Source organism: Martes martes (genome assembly GCF_963455335.1).
Source record: "Martes martes genome assembly, chromosome: X".
In the NCBI taxonomy this organism is placed as follows: Eukaryota; Metazoa; Chordata; class Mammalia; order Carnivora; family Mustelidae; genus Martes; species Martes martes.
Window position 1 is genome coordinate 120,823,990 of NC_137897.1, and position 10,500 is coordinate 120,834,489.

General features: G+C 65.6%; 1 protein-coding gene across 3 annotated transcripts; it reads right to left on the reverse strand.

Annotated features, from left to right (window-relative positions):
- Positions 1 to 330: 330 nt before the first annotated feature.
- On the reverse strand, positions 331 to 10,003 carry IRAK1 (interleukin 1 receptor associated kinase 1). 3 transcript variants are annotated; one of them, XM_080795153.1, is made up of 14 exons: positions 9,780 to 10,003; positions 9,525 to 9,692; positions 9,259 to 9,387; positions 9,059 to 9,165; positions 8,682 to 8,870; positions 8,383 to 8,447; positions 8,118 to 8,232; positions 7,348 to 7,466; positions 6,696 to 6,903; positions 6,256 to 6,321; positions 4,399 to 4,635; positions 3,435 to 3,843; positions 2,908 to 3,051; positions 331 to 2,413 (listed from the first exon to the last, which is right to left on the reverse strand). In XM_080795153.1, the coding sequence occupies exons 1-14, from the start codon at positions 9,913 to 9,915 to the stop codon at positions 2,352 to 2,354; spliced, it is 2,154 nt and encodes a 717-aa protein (XP_080651279.1). In that variant the 5' UTR covers positions 9,916 to 10,003; the 3' UTR covers positions 331 to 2,351. The 3 variants fall into 3 exon arrangements, with proteins under 3 accessions (XP_080651279.1, XP_080651277.1, XP_080651278.1); XM_080795151.1 differs by having other exon boundaries at positions 9,525 to 10,003; XM_080795152.1 differs by lacking the exon at positions 331 to 2,413 and adding an exon at positions 2,425 to 2,586 and having other exon boundaries at positions 9,525 to 10,003.
- Between the last annotated feature and the right edge of the window lie 497 nt (positions 10,004 to 10,500).

Below are 10,500 nucleotides of genomic sequence, written 5' to 3' on the forward strand. Positions count from 1 at the left end.
AAGTACAAGAAAGGAAATTATAAAAGAGCGGAAATCATCAATAGAAAATGGAGAAAAGGAGAAAAATTGAGACCAAAACTTGCTTCTTTAGAATGACCAAACAAAATCGATAAGCTTCTATCTATGCTGATCAAGAAACAAAGAAAAGACACAAAACACCAATGCAAGGAATGAGAGGGGCCATCAGTGCAGATCCTATAAAGGGTGCGTAAAAAGAGGTATTATCAACTCTATGTCAACTTAGATACAACAGGCAAATTCCTTGAAAGACACAAATTACTGAAACAGACACAGGAAGAAACAAATACCGTATGGCCCAGTTATCTGAGGGAATTTAATCTTAAGATTTTATTTTTATGTAATCTCTGGCCCCGACATGGGGTGCACACATGACCAACGGAGCCAGCCAGGCATCCCTTAAGGAATTGAACTTGTGAGCTTCCCACAGGGGAAGCTCCGGGTGGAGGTGGCTTCACTGGCGAACACTGAGGGACCAAGCACTCAAGAGCCCTTGAAGGACGCAGGAGAAGGCAAGGCTTTCCAGCTGGTTTTATGCGGGCCCCGGTACCAAAACCAGAGACATGTCACCAAAACATGCAGCTGGTCAGTGTCCCTCAGGAACGCACAGGCAAAAATTCCCAAGAGATACCGGCAGTGGTGAAAGACAGAACGACAGACATTTCACACCGCAGTCTGAGAACAAGGCAAGACGTCCGTCTTCACCGCCTCCACACAACATGGGTTCGAGGCCCTAACCAGTGCCGTTGGCAAGAAAAAGAAGGGAAAGGCATACAGATCGGAGAAGAGGCGAGAAGTACCTTGATTTTTGGAAGAAATGACTGCGTACGGAGACTTCCAAGATGTTTACCCCCCAAGTGACTACAGTTTGGTCCATTCCTTGATTTTGGTACCAAAAGATGAAACAAAAACCTGCCGGAGCTACTAACTTTCAGCAAACCTACATAATGCGGAACACAACTCAGTTGCGCGGATCGAGCCTCACATCAGGCTCCCTCTCCGCCCTGTGGTTAGCGAGAGGACGAAATGAAGGGGCGCAGGGTGGCTCGCGGCTCGCCTGCTGGACTCCCGGTTTGGGCTCAGCTCGTGATCTTGGGGTTGGCACACGGAGCCTCGAGATGGGCCCACGCGCCAGGCATGGAGCCTGCTTGGGATTTTCTCTCTTCCTCTCCTTCTGCCCCCCACCCCCGCCCCAAAGGAAAGAAAATGAAATTAAGGTACCGTCTACAATAGCACCAAACCCCACAAAAAGCCGCCGGCAGCGGGAACAAGGGCCCCGGAGGACTTGTCGGGGCGGGTCTGACGCTGGGCGGGGCGAGCTAGGAACCCCGAGGTGCAAAGCATCGGAAGGACGCGAGCCTCTCAGGGCGACAGACTCCGCGAGGACAGCCAGGGATCGACACGTGAGCTTTTATTCCTCCCGGCCAGCTCGCACTTGAGCGGCGCCTGGCTCCGCGGGGCATGTAGTGTGACTGGTGACCGCAGCCGCGAGCCCGGGCCGCTTTCCGAGACGCCCAATGCCGTGAGACCGGCCTCGCTCTTCGGAACGGGAGTCCCGTCTTCTTCCTCCCTCTCGGCCTCGCTTCCAACTCCCCACCTTCCTGGGGCCTCCCGCTGCCGGGGGAACTCGAGCTTGGGGCCGAGCCCTGAGTGAGACCCAGCCAGCGGGCTCCGGAGCCTGGGCTGGCTTGGCACCCATCGGTGGGTGTCCCCCGGAGGGGGGGCCTGCCCAGCAGGCCATCACATTAGGGTCCCCGGGACAGCTCGCAGACACGGGCCCGATGAGAGGGGAACCCCAGGACGGGCACGCCTTACTTTTCCGAGCTACGAACGGCGGGGAGGGCCCCGAGACCCAGAGGCTCTGTTCTATGGACAGGCCCCTCTTCCCTGGGGCTTCGGCCAAGTCCAGAGAGAGGGCTGAGGGCCGCCCCGGCCGGCTCCTAGTGGAGCCAGCTCCCTGCTCCTCGCTACCGGACCGGCGCCCCCCCACCCCGCTCGGCCCGGGCCTGAGCCGCCAGCGGGCCGGGCACAGGCATTCCTCCCAGGGCCCCCCCCACCGCACCCCTCCTGCGAGAAGGGCTTTCCTGGCCCCCAAACGCCTGAAGGCAGGCCTCTGAGAGGCCCCGCCCTACCGACCGCTTCTAGCAGCGGGGCGGGGGCGGGGGGGGGGGAGCGGGAGCCGGCCCGGCCCCCCCCAACCCCGGAGCAGCTCTCCGCCCCTAGGAGGCCCCCACCGCACCCCACCCGCGGGCTGCTGAGGACTCGAGAGCATGAGAACTTCCGACTATGAGAACTTCGACTTCCAGGTTTGGGTTATCTGCCGGGTGAACAGATCAGCTCTGAAACTCATCACTCTCTTCGGGCCCCGGCCTGTCTTGGGGTCCCACACCTGAGCCTGCGGGAGGAAGGGCCGCCGGTTAGCACACAAGGGCCCAGTGAGCACACAAGGGCGATGCCCCAGCTGCCAGGAGGCGGGGCCCAGGGCCCTGCTGGCCGGGCCTCACTCTCAGCCCGGGGCATCCTGTGCCATCAGGGCTTCCCGTTCCTGAGCACTTCTTCAAAGGGCACCTGGAAGGGAAAGCACCTGCTGGAGCTTCGCGTGTTCTGGAAGCAACTGGAGGGGGGGCTGGCACCCCTAGGCTAAAGGAAGGTGTTGCTGTCGGGAGGAGGTGAGGGCGCTCCCACAAGGCCTTGTCCAGAACACAAGCTCCCCGAGAGGGGGCGGGGGCGGCGGCAGGCCTAGAAGCCCTCGCGAGCAGGGCCGGCCTCGCTGCCCTGGGGCTGTCCCACACCCTCAGGGAACAGACGCTGTGCGGCTCGCCCGTCAGGAGGTAGCGGGCCACGGGGCTGCGAGCACACACAGAGCAGCAGGGGCCAGTCCCAGAGTACCTGGGAGGGAGCCGGATGACAGCAGCTGCAGGCTGTCCAGGACCCCGTCCTCGTACAAGGCCAGCTTCCGCACCATCTTCTGTCGGGCCGGGTTGATGATGATCTGCGGCGGCTGCGAGGCCACCGAGCTGCTCAGGAGCGATCCTGGGGCGGAGAGAGCACCGTCTCAGCTGGGGGGGTGTGTGCCACGGGCCCTGGGAGCTCCTCAGCGCCGCTGCTGGCCTCGCAGGTCTTCCCAGCCCCCAGCTCAGCTCCTGGCCCCTTTGGGACAGAAGTCCTCTGTGCCGTGTGTGCAGGAAAGGCCTGGAAGGGGCCGCACTGTCGCCCCGGCTCCGGGCTAGGCCAGGAACCCGGCCCTGAACAAAGCCTTCCTTGTTCCCGGCTTTCAGGAAGTGAGCTCCTGGCCTCTTGTCACCCACCTGGAGGTCAAGGCCTGGAGCTTGCTGAGGACAGACTGGGGGTGGGGTGTGGGGACTATCACCAAGAGAGGCCCCTGGTCCCTCTTCCCGGCACCTGTCCCCAGCTACCTTCCATAGCTGTCAGCTGCGGCCCTGGGCCACTCCCCCAGCTCGACTCCTGGGTGGTGCCCCCTTGAGTCCAGCTGGCCTTCCCCAGGGGCCCCGCGCTGCCCGGCCAGGCCGGGTCTGGGGGGCAGCTCGGGCTCAGGCGCCAGGCATGCCAGGCGGCAGACAGGCCGGACACGCTCTCGTCACTCTCCACGGGCTGGTTGGGGCCCTTCTGGAGCCACTCTGGGGCCTGGGCTGGTGCGCCCGAGGGGAGCGCCTGGGGCTCCAGGGGGCTGGCACCACACAGGGCACTGCTGGGCTGGGAAAGGTAGGAGTTCTCCTGCGGGGAAGAGGGGCCGTGGCCAGCAGAATCGGGCTCCGGCGCGGGTCCTGCCACGGCCGCCTGCAGCTTCTCTAGACTCTCATACACCTGTGGGGGGAGAGGGGACTCTCAGGGTAGGACAGGGCCCTGCCCCAGCGTGCTGCCGTCCTACCACAGGGCGGCTCTGGGCCACCCGGGGGCCTCGGGGCTTTTTAGCCACGTCGCAAAGACTGCCAAGAAGTCACTGGCCACTAAAGCGAAGGACTGAGGATGGCTTTTGTCCGTCTTCTGGAAAGCAAATCTCACGGCCCTACTGCCCTCAGACGGGGCCTCCCAGTTGCCCCAGCATCAGAGGGAAGAAGAGGCGCTCAGGCAGGGGCCAGAGAAAATGCAGGTGCAGTGCCACCGTTGTGCCCAGAAGGGGGCCCTGTTAAAGCCCTCTGCTCCTCTCCATCTCCCAGGTGGGGTCTGGCGGGGGGCTCCAGCCACCCCAAGCAGAACTGAAGAGCACGCTAAAAATGTCTGGAGACTCTGTCCCCAGGAAGCGGTGTGGCAGGTGCCATGGGCAGCACCCAGAACGTGGGGTTTCTGACGGCCACCCCCTGCCACGGGCAGCCAGTCTCAATGGCTTTCCCTCCCTACCCCACCTCCTCCCAGGGCTACCTGGGTCATGGGGGGTCTCCTCTTGGCCCGGCGGTGCAGGCAACAGCAAGCCAGCTGGCCCAGGGCCAGCCCCAGCTCGGGTGGGCATGGGCCAGGCCTGGGGTCCAGGTGCTTCTTACAGATCTGGGCGGCAATGGGGGCAGCCCAGGCATCTGCGGCCAGACCCGCTTGCAGTGTGGTCCGGGTGCTTTTCAGAGTCACCCCGGCCTCCTCAGCCTCTTCTTCAACGAGGTCCTTCTGTGGGACAGATCCTATGAGCTCAGCCATCCCCGGGCGGGCATGCCTCCAGCCCCCTTCCCCAGGCTCTCATCACTGACTCCTGTGGTCTTTCCTGAGACTGATAAAGCACCCACCGTGTGCCCAGCTTTGCCCCAGGCCCCTGGGAGCCAGCGGCAGAGCGTCCTGGGCCCACCTTCGGAGAGCTGACTTCCCGGTGCGGCAGAGACACCAACGAGCCTCTAAAGCAACGGGAAAGCCCAACAGACGGGCCACGGGGCTTCTGACTGGGGCCTGAGCAAGTGGTTACTTGGGAGCTGGGATCTGAAGGCACAAACCAGCCAGAGGTCAGAGCCAAAGAGGAAAGGGAGCACCCCGCAGAGAGGTACCCAAGGGTGCAAATGGGACTGGAGGCCATGTTGGCTTTTGAGATGGGAAGGACCAGGAGGAAGCACCTGGGTCAGGGGGTGGCCTTTCAGGCAGAAGGAAAGACTCAAACCAAGGCCCTGGGGCAGGCAGTGGGGAGCTGGCTGAATTTGGGGGACAGAGAGAAGGCTGGTGATGGCAGGACCTGAGGAGCAGTGGCCACATTAAGGGATTGGGCCTTCACCCCAAGCACAGTGGGAAAGCAGACGGGCTGCCACAATCTCGTTTTGTTTTTGAGACATCGCTTTGGCCATGGCACGGAGAACAAATGGGGAGGATGCAAGGACCCGAGGGACCCGGCGCACCGCCCTGGGGCAGCTACAACGCGGAGAGCGGCCCAAGTTGGCCCGGCTCTACGCATGTGGGATGCGCAGACGGACGCAGAAGGTGAAGGAAGGACGGCCGCCCGCTGGCTCCCCGATTCTAGCGCAGATCCCCCGAGACACGCTCCCGGACACACGCAGCCCCGAGCCCGGAAGGGCAGCAGCAGGCGGGCGCGGGCGTGGACCGTAAGGAGCCCGCGCCGCCCACCGCGCCCCCGGCACGCGCCCGGGGTCCGTTCGCACGTGGCCGAGCGGGCCCGGCGCGGAGCACCGTCAGGCTGGGACTAGAACTCGTGCCATCTCGGCCCACAGAAAGGCAGACAGAAGCGACGGGGTGGGGGCAGCCCCATGTCCCCCCACAGCCTCTCCCAGGGCCCTGTGTTCTGTTTGCCACCGCAGCTCCTGGCCCTGGAGACCCGGGACGGCCCTGCCGGGATGCCCCCTTCCCCGCTCCCCGCCCAGGTGGGGTCTGGAAAGGCCCCGGCGTCTGCAGCAGACAGACAGGTTTTTCCTCAGCAAGGTCAGGGGAAGCTGCTCGGAGCCCTGCCTACTTTCACAGATGAGTCAGCAGTAGCCGAGGCTGGCTTCTGTGGGGCACTGATTCCAGATCATTCCACCCTCCAGGGCTGCACCTGTTGGTTATCAGGAGTAGCGCTTCCCTGCCTCCCTCCCTGCCTCTCTCCCCCCTCCCACCCCCTCTCCCTGCCTGCCTGCCTGCCAGCCTCCCTCTCCCCTCTGCCTCCCTCCCTGCTTCTCCCCCTCCCCCCCCCAGTCCCCTCACCCTGCCTGCCTGCTTCACTCTCCCCTCTGCCTCCCTGCCTCTCTCCCCACTCCCACCCCCTCTCCCTGCCTGCCTCCCTCTCCAGGCCCTGCCCCACCTCAGGACGCTCACCAGGTACTTGGTCCGGGCACCATGCGTCCTCACGGCCCTCTGGCCAGCCAGGGTCTCCAGCACTACCTGGGGAGGGCAGGACAGAGGGTGTGGCAGTGGCTTCCGGGGCTGCAGCAGGGAGGGCCCCGTGCGGCGGGGCTTGTGGGCTGGACGGGGCGGCCAGGCCCAAAGAGGCCACCGAGGCTGACGGGCACAGCCCTCGGACGGGCAGATGAGGACAGCGGTTTGGAGGGCCCACGTGAGGAAAAGGATTGCAAAACTGCAAACAGGAAACGAGATGCAGGCAGTGCCCCCACGGGGCGGGAGGGCCGTGTGAGGGACAGAGGGGCCCCGGAGCCAAGGCTCCTGTCAGCTTCCTGCCGGGCTGGCCTCTGGTCCCCTACGGAATGATCCAGGCCCTCCTGTCTTTGCGTGGCCGAGGAAAGGGGCCAGGCGCTCACCACGCCAAAGCTGAAGGTATCCGTGTCCACGGCCAGCCTCCCCGTCTTGACATAGTCCTCCGGCAGGTAAGCCAGGGTGCCACGCACGGTCCGCGTCCGGGCCACTGTGCTGCTCTGGCCGGGACTGGCCCCCGCAAAACGGCTGAGGCGGGCCAGGCCGAAGTCTCCCAGTTTGGGCATCAGTCTCTCATCCAGGAGGACGTTGGAACTTGGGGAGGGAAGGAGCAGGGTCAGGTCGGCCCCGGGCAGCTCCGCAGCCCGTGCTTGCTGGGCCCCAACAGCACCGGACTCGGGGTGGCCCAGCTCCCGGGGGGCTCCCTCACACGGGTCAGTCGCTGCTCGCCGGGGGGTGGGGCACCCATCCTCGACCTCTGCTTCCACACCTGTCCCATTGCGGGTACTCGGTGACCCAGGGCCCCCAGCTCTGATGTCCCAGGCCGCAGGGTTCCACCCCGTCCCTCACCTCAGCCTCAAGCGGGAGAGGGCGGGCCTGCTCTCATGGGGGACCCCCAGAGCAGGGCTCCTTGGGACTCGGAGGGCAAGGGCCTCTGCTGCCTGCTGGCAGGAGGTTTGGGAGCATCATTCCCTTGCCACAGCCTCCATCCTCACAGCGCTCAGAGGCCCCGAGGGCCTGGCTTTGGCCCCTCCTCACCTCTTGATGTCCCCGTGGATGAGACTGGGGCTGTCCTGATGTAAGAACTGAATGGCGCGTGCCGTGCCCAGAAGGATGTCCAGTCGCTGAGGCCAGGAGAGTGGGGGGCAGGCCTGGGTCTAGAGCGGCAGAGGAAGCAAAGGGTACAGGAGAGGCTGGGAGGCCGTGGTTCTCTGACCCCGACTCTCCTTCCACCTGTCACTGTGGGTTCTACACAAGCCGCTTCATTCTCTGGGTCTCAGTTTCCTCTTCTGGGAAACGAGGAGTCAAGTCTGCACGAGCCGCTTCCCCTGGAGGTGCTTCCCCGAGGCACCAGGACTCGGGGCGCCCCTCCTCCTCCCTGGGGCGACTGGGATGGTGTCGGAGGCACTCTCCCCGGCTCCCCCCCGCACAGCACGCTTGTCCCAAGAGCCGCAGTGCCCTGCGTGCCGCCGCCAGCCCTCGTGGCTTGCAGGCGCGTGGCCAGAGGAAGGTCAGCTGCAGGTCCAGACGGCGCAGCTCACTGGCCACTGCCCCCCGTCCTCGAGGGCCACGCTGACAAGACCCCTCCAGCTACTCTGCTCTCAAAAGGAAGGGGCATGAACTGGGGCCCTGAGTCCATAACCCCCTTGTCAGAGGCAGCACGACCCAGGCTCCCCACCTCGGGTCCAAGCGGGCCCGCCGGCAGGATCAGCTCACAGGGCCCGAGAGCCCAGGCCACGCACCCCGCTTCAGCCAGGCGCTGAGAGTGCTGTGGGCCCGGGGAAGGGGTCCCGGCTGCGGACGGCTACCTGGAAGTGGAGGCGGTCTTCCAGGGAGCCGTTGGGCAAGAAGCCATAGACGAGGCAATAGAAGCCGCTCTGAGCACAGTAACCAGCAAAGTCCACAATGTTGGGGTGACGGAACCTGCTTGGAAAAGCAGGACCTGAGCACTCTGGCCCCCAGCCTCCGCCACGCTTTCCAGCTGGTTGTGGGGGTGGGCCGGGCCTGGTGGGCTCTGGGGCCCTGACCCGGTTCTCCCTCCGCCCCTAGCCAGGAGGGGTGCCCCAGACTCACCGGGACAGCTGCTCCACTTCCATCAGGAAGCTCTGCTTCACTGTGATCCACTCCAGGTCTGCCCCCTGCAGCCCCCAAGGAAAACGAGGGTGGAGACGCGGCATGAAGCTCCTGGAGCCAAGGCCTGATGGCCACTCTCACTGCCACCTGTCCTGGGCCCAGAACCACCAGGGGGCTGGGGACCTTGAACTGGGCAGTCAGAGGGCTGAAAGAGGTACATGGGGAAGCAGGGGAGAAGAACCAGAAAGCGAGGGTCTGTCGATGACCTGCCAGGGCCTTCGCGGGGAAGGTGCACCCACCTCCTTCAGCCTCTTCACCGCGTACAGCGTGTTCCTCATCACCGCCCGGTACACACAACCGAAGCCGCCCTCTCCGATCTTCAGCTCCTCTGAGAAGTTGTGGGTGCCCTGGGAGATCTCACTGAGGGGCCAGCAAAACGGAGAGGCCTGGGCTCCCTGCAGGGGGGACACTGGGCTTTCCGGGTTAGGCTGTGGGCAGAGATCCTAGATCAGGTGAGGTCCTCTGTTTTCCCTGCGGCCTGAAAGTCACAAGCGCCCCCCAGCCCAGCTGCCTCCTGGCTGGCCCTGCTGGGCTGGCTGGGGTGCCCCGGGGTACCACAGGCTACACTGTCTTGCTCCTTGTCTTGAATCTTTCCCTGGGGGCAGGACCCACCTACCTTGGTGGAGGAAGGGGCTGGGTATGGTGGTGGTGGTTGCTGGCGGGAGGCAGGGCTTGGGACAGGACCGAGCTCAGCCCCAGAATGGGTCTGGGAGCCTGGAAAAGCTTCATAAAGTTACCAGTGAGAGGCAGGCACAGAGCATGGTCAGGGTGGCCCTTTCCAAAGGTCCATCAAGCCGGACACCCGGGCCCTCTTACCTGGGGAGGGGACTGTGGAGGCTGACGGCAACTTCCGGAGGCGAGGGACCTCGGCCTCACAGGGCGCAGGGGGGCTGCTGGGCCTCGGGGTGCTGGTGCTGGGGGGCAGGAGAGGGGCAGGAGGGTGCCCTGGGACACAGGGGAAGAGAAGGGCGGTTAGGGCCAGGCGGGGTGGGGGGGTTGGTGGGAGTGGGGGAGGGAGGGGCCCCGTGGCAGGCTCCGGCCCCAGACCGGGGTCCCGGGGTTCCCCGGGTCCGCGCGCTCACAGGCCGTGATGATGTCCCGAGCGCGGAGCAACTGCAGGTGCGTGAGGATGCTCACGAGGTCGGCCACGCGGGCGTTGCGGTTGATCCAGGGCCACAGGACGCTGGCCGTGCGCTGTCCGGAGCGCTCGCACAGCCGCAGCTCCGTCTGGTCGCGCACGATCAGGGCGGCTGCGGGCCGGGAGGCGTCAGGTCTGGGCGCCCGGGGCCCGCGCGCCCCTCCCCCGCCCCAGCGTCCGCCCGCCCGCCGCCACCCACCGAACTGGCACCAGTCGGCGGGCTCCAGGGCGTCCATCACTTTGTAGAAACGACACATGACCCAGGGCGGCACCTCGTACAAGAAGTGCTGGGCGCCGGGGGCCGCGGGGTCCCCCGGCCCCGGCCCACCGGCCATGGCCACCGCCGCCGCCGCCGCCGCCGCCGGGCCAGGGCCTCTCGGGGCCTCTCGGGGCCTCTGGAGGCCGCGGCGGGCGCGGGCCTTGGCCGGCCGGGTCCGCGGACACTGACTCACTTCCCCTTTAAGCCGGCCTCGTGCAGCGCCCCGCGAGGCGGAAGGGGCGGGGTCCGGGGCCGCCGCCATCTTGTCCGCGGCCGCCGCCGTTTTCCCCCGCGACCCTCGGCCGCACGGGGGCGCCGCGCCCCTCGGTCCGGTTGGGCGGCGAGGCGGGCTTCTCGGAGGAGGGGCCGCCTGAGCGGGGCTCTGAGGGGTGGAGGAGCGCGGTTTCGAGCACCGGGGCAAAGGGCATGGCAAGGGCCGGGGTGTTCCAGAAAGGGCTCGAGCCCGGCCTGGCGGGCGCCCTGGGCGGCCTCCTTATGAACTCTCGGGCTTCTTTCGGGAGGCAGCGGACGCCGTCAGAGATCCCGGGCAGGGCAGGCTGGCCCTGAGGCTGGGTGCAGGGGGAACCATCTGGAAGCTGGTACGGCGGGCTGCCCCGGCTCAGAGCGCTGATGGCCGCCGCCTCCGCCCCCCGCATCGCAT

Bases quoted from the DNA above. Each gene is read 5' to 3' on its own strand.
- IRAK1 (XM_080795151.1), bottom strand. From the start codon at position 9,915: ATGGCCGGTGGGCCGGGGCCGGGGGACCCCGCGGCCCCCGGCGCCCAG. The intron at 4,636-6,255 runs GTGAGCGTCCTG...TCTGTCCCACAG, and splicing joins GTGCCCGGACCAAGTACCTG to AAGGACCTCGTTGAAGAAGA. The intron at 3,844-4,398 runs GTAGCCCTGGGA...CTCCCCCCACAG, and splicing joins GGAGACCCCCCATGACCCAG to GTGTATGAGAGTCTAGAGAA.